At 52.7% G+C, this 15,636-nt stretch overlaps 1 protein-coding gene across 1 annotated transcript in view; it reads left to right on the top strand.

The window, feature by feature from the left end:
• Positions 1-15,636, top strand: part of PODXL (podocalyxin like) — a 66,173-nt gene that overhangs the window by 6,228 nt on the left and 44,309 nt on the right. The window contains exons 2-3 of the mRNA XM_059172549.1: positions 10,110-10,168; positions 10,210-11,007. Coding sequence (XP_059028532.1) covers positions 10,110-10,168; positions 10,210-11,007 — 857 coding nt within the window. The remainder of the gene's footprint in view (positions 1-10,109; positions 10,169-10,209; positions 11,008-15,636) is intronic.

Genomic DNA, 15,636 nt, shown 5'->3' with positions numbered 1-15,636 from the left:
CCAATTTATTATTTCTTTAGTAATCTTTACACCCAACACAGGTCCAGAACTCACCACCCCGACACCACAAGTCGCCTGCTCTTCTGACCTAGCCGGCCAGGTGCTCCCATTTATCATAGTGCGGCAAGAGCTCCGGTGGCATGTGAATAAAGTGCCACAGGGGAGGAAAAACTCAGAGGCTTGCTGGTGGGGTGTCTCTGAACCGGCCTTGAAGAATCGTGGAAAAGGTTTTCACCTGAAGGCGCATTTCTTCCAGATAGTCCCGCCAGAACGGTTCTGAGCATGCGCAAGTGTCTGCCCCGGAGTAGGGTTGGAAGCCACTGATGGGACGTATGCCTCTGGGCAAGTTAATCAGGGGGTTTGCTTATCCACAAAATAGGAAGACAATAGACCCACAGGTCTGTGGAGAAAAGGAAATAAGATATGCTTACTAAGCACTCCAAACAAGGCCTCCCACAAAGTAAAGGCTCCGCAAACTTTACCTATGATTTGAGACCTATTCGATGCAGGAAGAAGAAAATATCTTTAGGACGGAGGCTGCCTTCCGAGCAGGTCATGATCCCGGGGTTCTGGGATGGAGTCCTGCATTGTGCTCCCTGCTCAACGAAGAGCCTGCTTTTCGCTCTGCCTGCTGCTCCCTGGCTTGTGCGCGCTCTCTCTCTCTCTGACAAATAAATAAAATCTTTAAAAAGAAAAGACTGAGTCCTGGTTAGAAATATGGGCGGTTCCAGGCTCCCCAACTTTCTGAGGACCAAGGAGTCCCCATGCTGTTCGTGCACCTGGGTTCCCAAGTAACACTGTGACGCCTTGGCAGATTTTGGTTTCAAAAGTGGAGACAGAGGGGCGCCTGGGTGGCTCAGTGGGTTGAGCCTCTGCCTTTGGCTGAGGTCATGATCTCAGGGTCCTGGGATTGAGGCCTGCATCCATCGGGCTCTCTGCTCAGCGGGGAGCCTGCTTCCCCCTCTCTCTCTGCCTGTCTGTCTGACTACTTGTGATCTCTGTCAAATAAATAAATAAAATCTTAAAATCTTAAAAAAAAAAAAAAAAAAGTGGAGACAGAAACACAGGTGACCCCTGGAGGAGAATGAGGATGCTGAGCTCGGAGTTTGGGGGTGTGGGGGCACGGGACAGAAAGGCAGGCCACAGAGGAGCCTAGGTCTGTGTGTCCAGAAACAGGGGCAGGCAGCATGCAACAGCTACGGAGAAAATCCGATTTTTTTTTTTTTTTTTAATTTGTAAGTAACCTCTGCACCCCATGTGGGACTTGAACTCATGACCCTGAGATCAGGAGTAGCAGGTTCCACTGACTGCACCACTCAGACCCCCCACAGTCTGGTCTTCTGACCCTGTAGGTGGAGTTTGCTGTTATAAAACCCCCTTGAGGGGCGCCTGGGTGGGTCAGTCCTTTGAATGTCTGCCTTCAGCTGGGGTCGTGATCGCAGAGGCCCGTGTGGGCCTCTGTGCTCGTGGGAAGTCTGCTTATCCCTCTGCCTCTGTTCTTCCCAGCTCTCTCTCTCTCTCTCAAATAAATAAAATCTTAAAAAAACAACAACACCACAAAAAACCCAAAACAAACAAACAGAACAAGGCCCCTTGAGTCCTCGGGGAAGGGGGATGTTCTTTGTGACAGGTTGTCCCCAGGGACATTTTCTCCCTCTATTTTGGCCTAGGCCTTTTTCTACAGAGTCTGAACAGTTTTGCCCATGAAGCTCAGGTTCTGGATAGACTCGGAGGCAAGAACTCGGTGCCCACGGGACTGCTGGACCGTCCCTGAGGGCCAAAGGAATCCGTGAGAGTCCCTCTCCGGTGTCTCGTAGGAGGGTGGAAAGGAAGCCACCTCATTCACAGCAGACTGACTCCCCGCCTTAGGTCTTGACCCTCATGCCCTCCTACATCCTTCACTATCTCTGGGGTGAGGGAGCGCTTACAGGGCTTCTCAAAAAGCGGTATGGGGAAGGTGTCCATAAATTATCCCCTGAGATTTGGAGGTTTAAAAAAGCAACAAACTTAAGGCGCTTCATGAGATAACATGGAGTGTTCATTCCTAGGGTTCAAAGGATTTACCACGGCCAGTCTGAGATACCAGCCTGTCCAAAGGCTACGAGAGACTGAGAAAATAACTACGAAGAGGAAGGGAGCAGGAGAAATAACTACAAAGAGGATTATATTTGTCTTTTTTCTTTTTTAAGATGTTGTTTTTAAGTATTCTCCTCAACCAACGTGGGGCTAGAACCCACAGCCTTGAGACCAAGAGTCGCATGCCCTACTGACCGAGCCAGCCAGGCACCCCAGAGTATTATATTTTTCAAAGCTCATCAAAAATTTTTGCCTCCAGAGCTGTTTTGTTTTGTTTTGTTTTGTTTTTTTGTCTTTTTGTTTTTTTAAAGTAAGCTCTGTACCTGACATGGGGCTTGAACTTACAACCCTGAGATCAAGAGTCACATGCTCCACTGACTGAGCCAGACATATGCCCTTTGCTTCCAGGGTTTTGAATTATCTCTGAAAAGGAGTTATGTAGATTTTATTTTATTTATTTATTTATTTATTTATTTAACTCCTGTTAGCCGTTGAGGAAACAATCACTTGGAGAGTGTCATAAGCTAGTTGATGGTAGACCAGAGAATAGAAATACAACTTTTTAAATTGCTGGTGTAGAAGGAGTCATGTATACAACCAGTATTTACCAAGCACCTACTATGGTCGGGCACAGTGCTAGGCCCTGAGAATGCAAAAAGTGAACACAGAGGAAAGGCCTGTGTCCTCATGGAGCTCTGAGCGCAGGGGCAAGGCCAGATCTGCATTCACAGAGAAAAACAAATCTAGAGCCGCCCCAACCATCCCTGCGATGAAGGAACAGAAGGAGTCCGGGGAGACCCTTTCCTTATACTGTAAGACTCCCTGAACCTGGGATTTTATTCAAGCCTCTTGGCTACAGGACTGTCGGGATTCCTTCCAGTTGGAGCATTCAGGAGTTCCCACGTGGCCTCACCAACAAGAGTCTGTGATTGTGCAAAGTGGGGAGGTTCCCTTCTGTCTTCAGCCCTTGCATCCGCCCCTGCGTAGACTTGCCCTTTCTGGGCTCGGGACTCTGCACGGTCTCCCTGCTGCCTAGAGGCCGAGCGCACACCCCCAGCTGTGCACTGAGTGTGTAAATGTTATCTACAGGCCCTGGTGACAGGGGAAGAACAATGCCTCAGAGGTGAATGAAGTCATGGGAACCTCCAGAGCCGCTCCTGGCCCTGTCCCATGTCTGTCGTTCATCCGTATCTGGGCCAGCTTGTTTATCTTCACGGGTCTGCAGTCCTGTCCCCATGGGTCCTGGGAGGGCCGCGGTAGTTTTACTCATTCTGTGGCAAGAAAAGACAGTTGGGGGGGGGGGTGCATCTGGGTGGCTCAGTCATTAGGCGTCTGCCTTTGGCTCAGGTTATGAGGCCAGCATCCTGAGATGGAGCCCTGCATCGGGCTCCCTGCTCATTTAGGAGCCTGCTTCTCCCTCTCCAGCTCCCCCGTGCTTGTGTTCTCTCTCTGTCATACAAATAAATAAATAAATATTTTTTAAAAAGGAAAAACACTTGGACTATATACTTTTCTTGGAGACACAAGACCAAGAAGCAGAAGTAATATCAGGGTTGGATAAACCTGGGCTTTTGTGAATCAAGCAATGAAGTAGAGTGACTAAAATCCCAGCCAAGGGGTCCCTGGGTGGCTCAGTGGATTAAAGCCTCTCTCTGCCTTTGGCTCACGTCATGATCCCAGGGTCCTGTGATCAAGCCCCTCATTGGGCTCGGCAGGGAGACTGCTTCCCCCACCCCCACCCCCGGCCACTCCCCCTCCCCACCTGCCTCTCTGCCTACTTGTGATCTCTGTCTCAAATAAATAAATAAAATCTTAAAAAAAAAAAAAAAATCCCAGCCAAGATCTTTGGAGCATTAAAGGGAGGAGCTGGACACAAGGGTTTAAAACCCTGGGCGGGGATGGGGGGTGGTGTGTAGCAATTCTGATTTTTGCAGATGGAGCGAGTAACCCTGAGATGTGAGTCAGTGAGAAGTTCTGGGTGTATTTCAGTTAAATGCAGGGCATAGTCTACAGCTCTGGGAATAATTAAGTCTCAGTGACTGAAATCTGTGAAGGCAGTCTATGTCAGTTTCTGAGTGGGGTGGACTTCTTTGGGGATGCGGGAAAGTAGGGGCTTTGACAAGTGTAGGAGAGGTTGTGTGGGTGAACAATCATTTCTTGAACTGAGAAACACATGAGTACTCTGCCGCATGTGCGCTGTTATTCCAGATTGCCCTGGGGTAGACATTTCATCTTAACCATGTTTATGAAACACAGCAGGCAAAATTATAGTATAACGAATATCACTGTTCATTCATGCATTTATTCTCTCTCTGAATAGTATGGGTTTAGTGTAGTTTGGGAGTCAGGCTGCCAGATTGGAATCCCGACTCCACTACTTAATAACTGGGTGATCTTAGTCCAGTTACTCAATTTCCGGAAACACCTCGGTTTCCTAATCAGTAAAAGAATAAATGAGGCTTGTATGCGTGAAACACCTAGCTCTGTGCTAGCCCGTGCGGTAAGACCAGCAGGCTGCGGGGGCTCTTCATATCCCGTTTTATCATCTGCAAGCATGCTAACTAACTATGGAAGGGACATATGAACAAATAAAGTGAGGTTCTTGCCCTCAAAGGACTTGTGGTCTGCCTGTGTCTGTAACTGGTAAAAACCATTAGAAGTCAGCGAATGAAGGCATCACCTCAAGGCAACAGGAACCCAGAGGAGCATGTGTTTATGACCTTGGTGGAGGTTAGACCAGAATAGGGCTGCAGGACGTTGGAGCCTTCCAACCTGTGACAGGTAGAAATTCCAGGCACAAGGAGAAGCAAACCAAAGACTTGAGGATGAAAATGACTGTCGCAGTTGAATCTAGAGAGCCTTGTCCCTCTCAGTGGAAAATGAAGGTGGCAAGGTTAGCTGGAGCCAGACTGTGGAGACCTTGAACGCTATGTCCGGGATTTTGTTCACCAGGAAACAGACAGGCATGTGAGCGGGTGAGGGGCAGGATCCCCCCTGATTCTGAAAATACTACTCTGGGGGCAAAAGGAGGGAGGACAGGAGACGAAGAAGGGGAGGGTGAGAGATGCTGAGCTGGAGGCTTCCAAGGGTGCCAGGGGACCGAAGGACACAGCTCCTTCCTCAAGGACTTCAGAGCTCACCAGGAAAATTAGACATATGCAGGTCAATACCCAGGCCACGTAGCAGAACTCCTTCTGCCTTCAGGTGGACGCCTGAGAAATAAAGGTTTTGATTTCTCATCTGTAAAGTGGGGTGATGGGGCGCTTGGGTGGCTCAGTGGGTTAAAGCCTCTGCTTTCGGCTCAGGTCATGATCCCAGGGTCCTGGGATCGAGACCCACATCGGGCTCTCTGCTCAGCGGGAGGCCGGCTCCCTTCTCTCTCTCTGCCTGCCTCTCTGCCTACTTGTGATCTCTGTCTGTCAAATAAATAAATAAAATCTTTAAAAATAAATAAATAAAATAAAATGGGGTGATAGAAATATATTTCTCTCTCCAGCTTGTATGATGATTAAATAATTTTATTTAATTTATTAATTTATTAGTTATTTATTTTTAAAGATTTTATTTATTTATTTGGGAGAGTGAGGAAGAGAGAGGGCCCTCTTTGGGGGGATCAGAGGGAGAGGGAGAAGCAGGCTCCCCAATGAGCAGGGAGATTAAGTCGTTTTGCGAGAGTAAAGTGTTTCCCATATGCCCAGAATACAGGCGTAGCTCCGTGTGATACTGTCCAATTGTCTGCTCGGGCCCTGGTCAGCCTCCAGGGCGGAAGAAGCTGACTGCATGCTGTTTTTATCACACAGGGGGGCACAGCCATGAGGGGATGGGCAGGAGCTAAGCGGGAAATGAGATTGGAAAGTAGATTGGGGCGAACATGTCCTGAAGGCAGCTAAAGCTGATGACTTGGGCTTCTTTTATTCCAGTTTAACTAGCAGTTCATCTCCCCAGCTCATCTTCTTTTGTTCCTGCCACAGGACCTGTGGTTGTTTAAGTGGAGAGACCAACAGCCCAGGACACAGATGCGCTGATGCACGAACGCAGATAATCTCGCCAAGGGACACAGGGGGCTGGAGAGCTAGTCGGCTTCTGGAACCAGCCCTGCTTACTAGCTGTGTGAGTGGGGACAGGGCAGCCCAACTCTCCTGGCCTTTACTTCCCGCGTGATGAGGTTGCTGGTGGGCTCAACCATCCGCTGGGCCCCAGGCTATCTCTGAGTCTCGGGAGTTTGGGAATTCAAGCGATCAGTTAGGTGCGTGGCCATAGCTCCTGCCCCCACCTCGATGGCTCCTCAGTCTCCACTTCTAGTCCTTTCTCAGGTCGGAGTTTCAGTGTCTCAGGTGTAACTTCTAGGTATGGCCCTTGAGTGCCCCATGGGTATTCAAGAGTCCACGTGTTCAAAATTTGGCTCATCATTTTCTTCTCCCAAACTTGCTTCTCTTCTGTGTTCTCCGTCTCGGTTAGTGACATTCAACCATGGCTCTCAGACAATCCACCCAGTAACACAAGTGGGAAGCTTGGAGCCCTGGCGCCTTGCCATGCCTTCAGTCCCTTAGCACACCACACATGCCACACTATGCACCATGTCTACATCCAAAGGGCCGCCAACGCTATCAGTTCTGACTTCCAAGTCCCTCTAGTGTCAGATCCCTCCTCCTCCCTCCCAGCACCGCTGAGCTCAGGTCCTTTGGAACAGGGACAGATGCACTGGCCTCTCCAAGTGCTGGGACCACCTGCAGTCTCGCATCTGCCCTCTGGTTAAGGCAAAATTCTTGACTCCACCTGCACCCAAATACCTTTTATTTTGCTCTTCCCCTGGGGAAGTCCGGCTCTTCCTCTGAGACTTCCAGGATCCCCAGGCCAAGGGAGCCCATCCTGCCCTGTGCTTCTTCCGTGCCACTTACTATAGCCTCTACCCCACATTAGCTGTGTTTGTGTTGAGAGGGCGGGGGCTGGGCATCAGGCTTGCCTGCTCTGCACTGTGCACAGAGCCCGGCATCCTATGCACGTTAGAGCAGATATTGACGAATAATTATGCTAAGTACATGACTTTGGGGAGAGGTGCCCAACTTGAACCCTAGCTGGTATTCACAGAATCATACAACTTGGCAGTCAGAGATAAAGCCCAACCTTGTCGCTATAATCCAATCACTTTATCTACTCAGCTTTTGTGTATTGAGAGAGTTAGGCGCCCTGGACGAGGCACTGAGATTCCAAGATGAATGAAATACCACTCTGGGCCCCCAAGGAACTTGGAGATCCTTTTGGAAAACCAAAGTAAGGGCATCCTTAGCACCTATGAGCAGATCCTACGGCCTCAGGATGGGTAACTGTATGCATTTGACTCTTATTGAGGCGGGGGAAGGGGTTGTTTGCTGTGGTTCTGTCCCATCCCTCTCCTGAGATCTGTGACTGGGGATTTAAGTTATTTCCTATGAGGACGAAGAGGACTTTACCAAACCTGCCGTAAGAATGTGGTCAACAGCATCATCGAATTGCAGGTGGTGCCGCCTGACCTTAACAGGAGCTACTGGAAAAAGCCTTTTACACCTTGTGCTGCAGGCCCCTGTGCGATATCTCCCAGGTGACATTCGTGTTTGGATTCGATGATCTCTATCTGAATCTGGATTTACATCTGTGATGTGATAGGCTGTTCTGGGTGGTCTAAAAAAGTGTCAGTTGAATAAGAAAGACCTCACGTTAAGAAGTTTAAAATTGGGGGGTGCCTGGGTGGCTCAGTGTGTTAAAGCCTCTGCCTTTGGCTCAGGTCGTGTCCCAGGGTCCTGGGATCGAGCCCCACATCAGGCTCCCTGCTCAGCAGGAAGCCTGCTCTCCCTCTCCCACTTCCCCTGCTTGTGTTCCTGCTCTTGCTGTCTGTCAAATAAATAAACAAAAATAAAAAAAAAAAAAGTTTAAAATCGGGGCGCCTGGGTGGCTCAGTGGGTTAAAGCCTCTGCCTTTGGCTCAGGTCAGGTCATGGGATTGAGCCCCACATCAGGCTCTCTGCTCAGCGGGCCTGCTTCCCCTTCTCTTTCTGCCTGCATCTCTGCCTTCTTGTGATATTTGTCTGTCAAATAAATTTAAAAAATTTTTCTAAAAAAAGTTTACAATCTTTTAGGGGAGCTAACTCATGCATAAATATAACCAAAATGTAATAAATCCCAGAAGGATTGTCGAATAGCATTTGTAAAGTGCTTTTAGTTTCCACCGTAAGCTCAGCTGATCTGGGCCAGTGAGCTTGCTAGTGGGAACAAGCTGCTAAATAGGACCAAGGACACAGGCCAGTTACCTGGGGACAGATCTGCTCAGTGACCATAGGTGACCCCCGCCCCCCCAAGCCCAGCCAGCTTCAGGCCTTACTCCTGAAAGTCCCATTGTGCATATGTGTGTGGGGGAGGGGCGGAGTGTTGGATACTTGGGAGGGTCCAGAACATTCTTATTTTGCTAAGTCTTCAGTTTCAAAGAACAGATTCTGTTTCCTAAACCCGGATGTCTGCTCTCATTTTAAATTTTGCATGATCTGGTAATCCCATCCCAAATCATAGGAATTTAAAATGCCCCAAGTTTTGAAATATACATTTTCCCTTTACAAAACTAACATGCTCCTTTCCAGGTTTCGAGAGAAATCGATTCACAGAGTGCAAAGCACTGTTTAAATCATAGAGCCTATAATGCAAGTTTTTAAATTCCCAGGTTTTTAATTGTACTGCTTGGTTTCAGACAGAGAAACAAGCTTTTGTTGACATGGATATTAGGGGAACAGTACTAAAATACATCAAAGATAGTCATACACATCCCACGGTATTTACAGGGAACACCCTCTGTCTTTCCCATATGCGGCGTGGAAAACAGGGTCAGAACGGTCCTGCAGAAACTTCCCGATGAAAACAGCATGATCAGCCGTTCCCAAGGTTGAACCCAGCTCGGGCGGAACTCCAGCCGGGGCTCCAGAGCTTCCTTCGCTGCTGCGAAGACTCTGTGCCAATCCTGCAGCGCCTGCGTGCATCCCACACGAGGGTCTCAAGGAGTCCAAGGTCCCTACAACGGAGCTAGGGCCAGGGGCACTCCTTTCCCTCCCAGACGCAGCTGAAAGACATTCCAGATGATCAGCCCAGGAGTCTCGTGAACCAGATCCAGGCTGCTCCCCCTCCCCCCAGCCTCCAGGGTTAATCAGCCCCCCCTTCTAGGGCCGCTTCACCCCACTTCCCCGCCCAGGCGCCGCCGCTGCGCCTCCTCTGTAGGGGGCTCCGGGAACTTCACTTTCCTCCCCAACACGCCCACCGACAGCTTCTGCAGAAACAAAACAACATAAAACAACAATAACAAAAGAAGGGGATTCTTCTTTGTTCTTTCACTGGGTTAACTCGGTTTATAGAATTCAACTCCCACCCCCATCCCAAGTACGCAGAGCTCTCTCACTATCCCGTCAAGTGCTGGCCGCATCACTGCGCCGGGCCGGTCCTGAGCTAAGTGCTCCTCGCGTATTGCCTTAGTTAAATCTCAGGGCAAGCTTCTGAGATCCGTGGTGTGGTCCCTGTATTACAGATACAGAAAACTGGGTACCAAGAGCAACTCGCCCAGGGTCTTAACTACTCATTAGGTGGGCACAGCTGGATTTGGAACCCACATCAGGTTTGGCCCTAGAGCCCTAAATCTTTATTGTTGTTCTGTATACCGCAAGAATAAGGACGGTAGTGGATACTTATGGAGCAATTAGTATTTGCCAGGCACCGTGGTCAAGTATTTCTTCAAACTACTCTCAGAGGCAGATATGCCACTTACCAGTTACTGGGTCTTCAGCGAATTTCTTAACCTCTTTTTAACTCAATTCCCTGTCTGCAAAATGAGACTAAAAATATAGCTGTTGTGAAGAGTAAATGAAATAATATTGGTGAAGCCCTGAGAACACAGACGGGCACATATTTATCCCTCAAAAAAGCCCCCTTTTTTTTTTTTAAAAAAAAACCATCACCTCCATTTCACAGATGAGGAACCTAGGCTTAGAAAGATGAAGCAACGAATGGGTCCAGATTGCGCAGTGCACACTCTGCGGCGCAGACCTGCTTGCCAGCGGTGCGGAAGGCTGGCCCGCCCGCAGGTGAGTTGCACCTGACAGCCGGGAGACGTGTCTCTCCGGAGTTGCAACACTACGCGCCGCAGCCCGGAGGCCTCGAAAGATCCTTAGCGAACAAGGAGGCTGGGGGTCGCCTCCTCCGGACTGGGGCGTGCGAGGGTCCTGGTGGTGCCGGGGGTCACCACCCGCGGGGGTCCCTCCGCCCTCCCTGCGGGCGCCACCTGTGCGCCGGGGCTGGCTGACCAGCGGGGCGGGCGGGGGAGCCCCCCAGACGCCCCAGGCGCACACTCACACACACACATACACACACACTCACAACCCCGCCCGCCCGGGGGCCGCTCGCCCGGAGCCCGCGGCCGGCCCGCGCTCCCCCGCCCGCCGCGCTCCAGGGCGGAGTTTCCTCCGCTGCTCATTGTTCCCGGTCCAGCGCCCGCCCCGCCCCGCCCCGCCCCGCCCGGCCCCTCCGCAGCCTCCCGCGCGCTCCTGGGGTAGGAGAGGGGGCGGGGGCCGGCGCGGACGGGACGGGAGTCGCTGCAGCCGCCGGCCGGGCCCAGCCGCGCAGACACCGCCCGCGACGCAGCCACCCGCCGCTTCTCCGCCGTCTGGCGCCGCGCCTCAGCCCAGCTCTGCCGCAGCGGCCGCGAGGAGGGGCCGCTGGAGCGCGACTCGGGAAGCCGGGGTCACCGCCCGGCCGCCGAAGCCACAGCCCGGCCTCCCTGAGCGGCGCCCACGCTCTCGCCGTTCGGACGCTCGGACCCGCAGCCACCTGCTCCCGGCCGGAGGCCAGGACACCATGCGCTCCGCGCTGGCGCTCTCGGCGCTGCTGCTGCTGCTGCTGCCGCCGCGGTCATTCTCCGAGGGAGGTGAGTGGTGGCCCGCGCTCCGCGGCGACCGCGCAGTGCCATTGCGTCCCCAGCCGGGCCGCACCTCGTGGCGGGACCCGGAGCAGCTCCGGCGCGCGCCTTCCGTGGGGGCCACATGCGGAGCCCTGACCTTGAACCGTCTACTCCTCTTCCAAACCCGAGAACACTGCAGGTGCCGGGCCCGCGCGCGGATCGTCCCCGGTCTCCATTCCGATGGATGGGAGGTGGATCGTGGTGGGGCAAACGGTGGCGCGCTGGCCATGAATGGGTTTGCTGGCAAAGCGAGCAGGGAGTTGGGGCACCGCGAGGCTCCACGCTTTTGTGGACCCCCTCAAGTCTGATCGCTCTTTTTCTCGGTGCCGGAGGGTTTGAGCAACGGTATTGTGCAGTCGTTTATTCCAGCAAAACAGCAGGCTGGAAGCGCATGAGGAAGTCCCTGAAGCAGGTGACAAGCCTCTGGCAACGGCTCACGCGGGTGATGTTCCGCGTTCGCAGAGAGGTTTCTCCAAGCAGCGTGAGCAGTTCGGCTCACCTGAGCCTGTGCTGGGGCAGGTAAAAGGGGAGTAAGTGGACCTTCCACAGTCCCAGTCACCTGGCTCCGCTGGATCCCAGTCTCCTATGCTACCAAAGGAACAACAGTTCCCTTCTATCACATGGCCAGAAAGGTGAGACCCTCCCCTCCTATAAACAGGCACTTATCTCCTGAAACAGGCTTGGGTGCACCTTAGAAACAACCCCTATATTTTTTTCTGAAGGTGAAATCTTACTCTTTTAGGGGGACAAGGAGGTGGCCACAAACACAGCCAAAGCAGAGGTCCCAAAGCCCCTGAGAACAGCTGGAGGGTCAGCCCCAGGAAAGACATGCGTTTCTTTGTGGCCCCCACGAGCACATGTCTGCGGGGAGAAAGAGTGGAGGGGGTGCTCCTACCCTAGGGCCAGGAGGACTTTGGGGACTGCTCAGAGAGCGAAGGGACCCTGCTGCTGGCAGGCCCTGGTATTTGGGGCTGTCCTCTTAGGGGGAATTTAGGATGGGATGGAATCCCAGCCTCTTCGCGGCACTGCATGGAACCTTCAGTGGGAAGGGGCCGCTTCTCCGAGGGCACGCGGGTGCAAGCATCCCGCCTTGGGCAGCCCGGACACTCCACCGCTCAGCCTAAAAGGAGAGGGTGATTTCTGTGGGCGAAGGTGTGTGCTTCCAAAGGGTATGTTGTGATGTGAAAAGTGGTCTGAACAGCTCTGAGGATGATTGCTGCCTCTGTCACCTTGCATGACTGGGAGGACTAAGAAGATGCTGGAGTGTGACCCCTCCTTGATCCTGCTCTCAGAGCAACTGGGCTTCAGTGTGGGCCTTGACATGCACCTTTTTGGTGAGACCCTCTGAGCACCCTCCAGAAGGGAGCCACCCAGAATGGGGATGCGCTGTGTCCGGAAGGATAGGCCAGTTCCCCCGGCGCCAGAACCTAGAGACTGGGCTTTGAGGAGGAGCTGGGTGTTGTTCTGCACTAAGAGAAGCTCTGGAACAACCCATGGGAAAAGCTCCAAGTTCAACTTGCTGCTGGCTTCAAGGCTGGCACTACCTTCCCTAGCATCTGAGCATTGCCCAGAAACCATGCCTCTTCCAGGAAGCCCTCCTCAATTCCAGCATGGGGCATGGCATGTGGAAAGACCTTGATACATGGGAAACAAATGAACAACAATGACCAGCACCGGACTCTCATCCCAGCAAGTCTCCTGGCCTTTGCAAGCCCCCAGGGCCCAATTCCTAAAATGCTATCGTGATATATAATAAGGGGTTAAAGGTAAATGTCTGGAAACTGGCAAAGCACAGGGGGTCTCATTATTATTATTTGTATACCTTGAGGCAGAAAAGGCAGGAGGGGTGCCGCCTGATATCCGTGGCTGTGCTGATTTAATAATACCTTCCTAGAGGGAGTCAATACGGACTCTCCCATCTCTCTGCCCTTCTGAAGGTGTAGCTGCCTGGGCTGTAGTCATGCAAGATGGGGTAACCCCCAAACTGGTGGAATCCTATGATTCAGTTCTAAACCATAAGGGTTAGGAGCAGACTGGTCTCAGCTCCTTAACAAAGGAATTACCCCACCCACGTCCCCATCCCCTACGGAGCTTACCTTTTAATACAGGCAGATCATGCAGCATTAAATCCAGGGGCCGGGCAGTCCAGACAGACCTCTTCTCAGTAATTTTGGTTTGCTCTCCATCCGGTTGAGCCACATGGCCCATTGCACCTCTGAGCTCAGTTTCCTTATCTATAAGACAGAAGAGAAGAGGGCACCTCTGGTTTCTCGTTATGTGACATTTCTAGGGTTTTCTGCCCCGTTAGCTGCAGAAGGGACAGGCTGGATTGCACTGTTGGTCTGATCGAGTTAGTCCATGGATGAATCTCTGGAAGGGAACAGTGGCTCGCTGTGGTGGACAACACTCGGACTTTGGGTCAGACACGCCCGCAAGTCTGTAGACAAAATAGTGAACTTCTAGAGCTTCAGTTTCTTCGTCCATAAAATAATGACAAAGCGACCTTGTAGTCAGCTCTGAAGATGAAGGAGAACATAGGGAGTGAGCTCAACAGTGTGCTGGATGCCCAGACAGAGCTCAGCCAGTCCTGGCTGTGATGGTGAATAAAGCATGTATGTGCATCGAGAATTTGGTGGGTCTCAGTCGGCTGAGCGGCAGGACTCGGCTAGTGTCTGTGGGTGGTGGCTGGTATGTCATAGCGACGGCTGAAGCTTTCGAGCCACAAGGTGGGGGGGGAAGGAGGCTTGTGGGAAAGAAGCGGTAAGATGTAGGTATAGCGGTGACCTAGGCAAAGCTTCCAGAAGGAGGTGGGGGTTTGTTTATACAGGGATTTTAAGATGAAAGGGGTCACTGTGGGCCCACCTGGGTGGCTCAGTCGCTTGAGTGCCCAACTCTTGGTTTGGCTCAGATCATGATCTCGGGTCGTGTCTTCGAGCCCCATGTTGGGCTCTGTGCTCAGTGGGGAACGTGCTCAGGATTCTCTTTCTCCCTCTTTCTGCCCCTCCCGGCTGGTCACTCTCTCTCTCTCTCAAACAAATCTTTGAAAACAGAAGGGTCAGGTGGGGTGGTGAGACCATTTCAGGGGCTGGCTGGAGCTGAGTGAATTGCAGGGCGGAGGGGAGACTCAGGCTGGGGGTCACGATGCGGGCTGAGCCGTGGGAAGGCTTTGGAGGAGGAGCTGAGCTTTCAGAGCCCAGAGGGAAAGTTCCATGGGATGAAGCTGGGGCTGGTGGGTATTCCTAGCATCATGGGGCTTGGGCGTGGCTCTGAGGAAAGAGGGAGCAAGCCATGGGGGTTAGGAGCAGACTGGTCTCAGCTCATGGGAGAAGACGTGGGAAAAGATGAGGAGCAGGGCGTCGAAAAGCTCTCTGGTGGCAGCTCAGCCAGAGCTTCAGGGAATGGCCACCCCGGGAGGGGCAGAGGAGTGGGGCTTGGCCCTTGTTGGACGGGGTGTCCTCTGGTGGTCACCAGGGCACCACATCTGCCTTTTCCTGAGGCCTCCATACTTGAAGGGAGAGGAGGGGCTCCTGCCCGGTGGGGTTTGAGACCTCCGCCCTCCGGAAGCTGAGGAGGAAGCGGCCCCTACCAGGTTAGAATTCCTCTGAGCAGGGAAGACTGGAGGTTTAATCCTGTCTGTCCTCAGGTATCGTTTCTGCTGAGAAGGTTTCCCGTGTTTCTAGATGGAAGCGGATTGTGTTTGGGCATTTCTGCTGACATGCAGGGGGCCCCTTTAGGGCAGGGGCAGCCTCAGTCTCCACCTCCAGAGTCCCCTGCAGCAATGGGCACGGAGCAGTGGCTCGACATTTTATCTGCACCATTCACTTGACGTGTGGGGGTGGGGGCTGACCCTAGGCCCTGGTTTCAGGCTTTCGGAAAGGGGAGCCCTAGACCAGTTTACAACCTGGACAGTGACGCTGGCTGGTGGGCTCCTTCTGCAGCAGCCAGAACCGGCAGGGACAACTGTTGAAGGTTGGGGCTTCCGGGCTTGGGATCCCAGACTGGACCAGTGGCTGTTGTGAGGACAGCTCAGCACTTAGCTCAAGGCCAAGCACTCCTCGGGAAGGTGGGAGGAACCCTCGGGGCAGCCCACCACACTTCTGGGGAAGGGGGTCAGGATTTAGAAGGTTCTACTCTGGGACATACTCTCTCCTTCACATTATCCGTATGAAGGCCTCCCAGGAGCCTTCTGCAAGTTTGCTGAACGGAAGCTGCATATTGGAGGAGAATGGCCCTCTTCTGTCCATCCCCTGCCCATCAGCCCGAGCCCCAGCCCCAGCCCCGGCCTGCCTGGAGACTTCCTCACACCTAGAGGCCAGGGAGCTCTCTCCTCAGCTCTGGGCTCACTTCCGGTTTGCGCCTGAGGGTGTGATGAAGGGCAGGGAGCTCATTTGGCAGCGTTTCCTGTCATGTTCCATTCCCAGGAACACGGGTGAGGTTGCTCAGGGTCCCTCCTTGTCATGGGTCCTGTCCACTTCGTGAGGGAGTTAGAAGGTCAAGGAGGTTGTGACTCTAGGTGGGCCACACATTCCTCATGACGGTAGGTATTCCCTTATGGAAAGCCTTCCAGAGGCGTCTCCATGGAGGATACTGTGCCAG

This window comes from Mustela lutreola, chromosome 4 (genome assembly GCF_030435805.1).
Source record: "Mustela lutreola isolate mMusLut2 chromosome 4, mMusLut2.pri, whole genome shotgun sequence".
Classification (NCBI taxonomy): Eukaryota; Metazoa; Chordata; class Mammalia; order Carnivora; family Mustelidae; genus Mustela; species Mustela lutreola.
The sequence above is the reverse complement of the archived record's forward strand: the minus strand, read 5'-3'. Positions and strand labels throughout refer to the sequence as shown.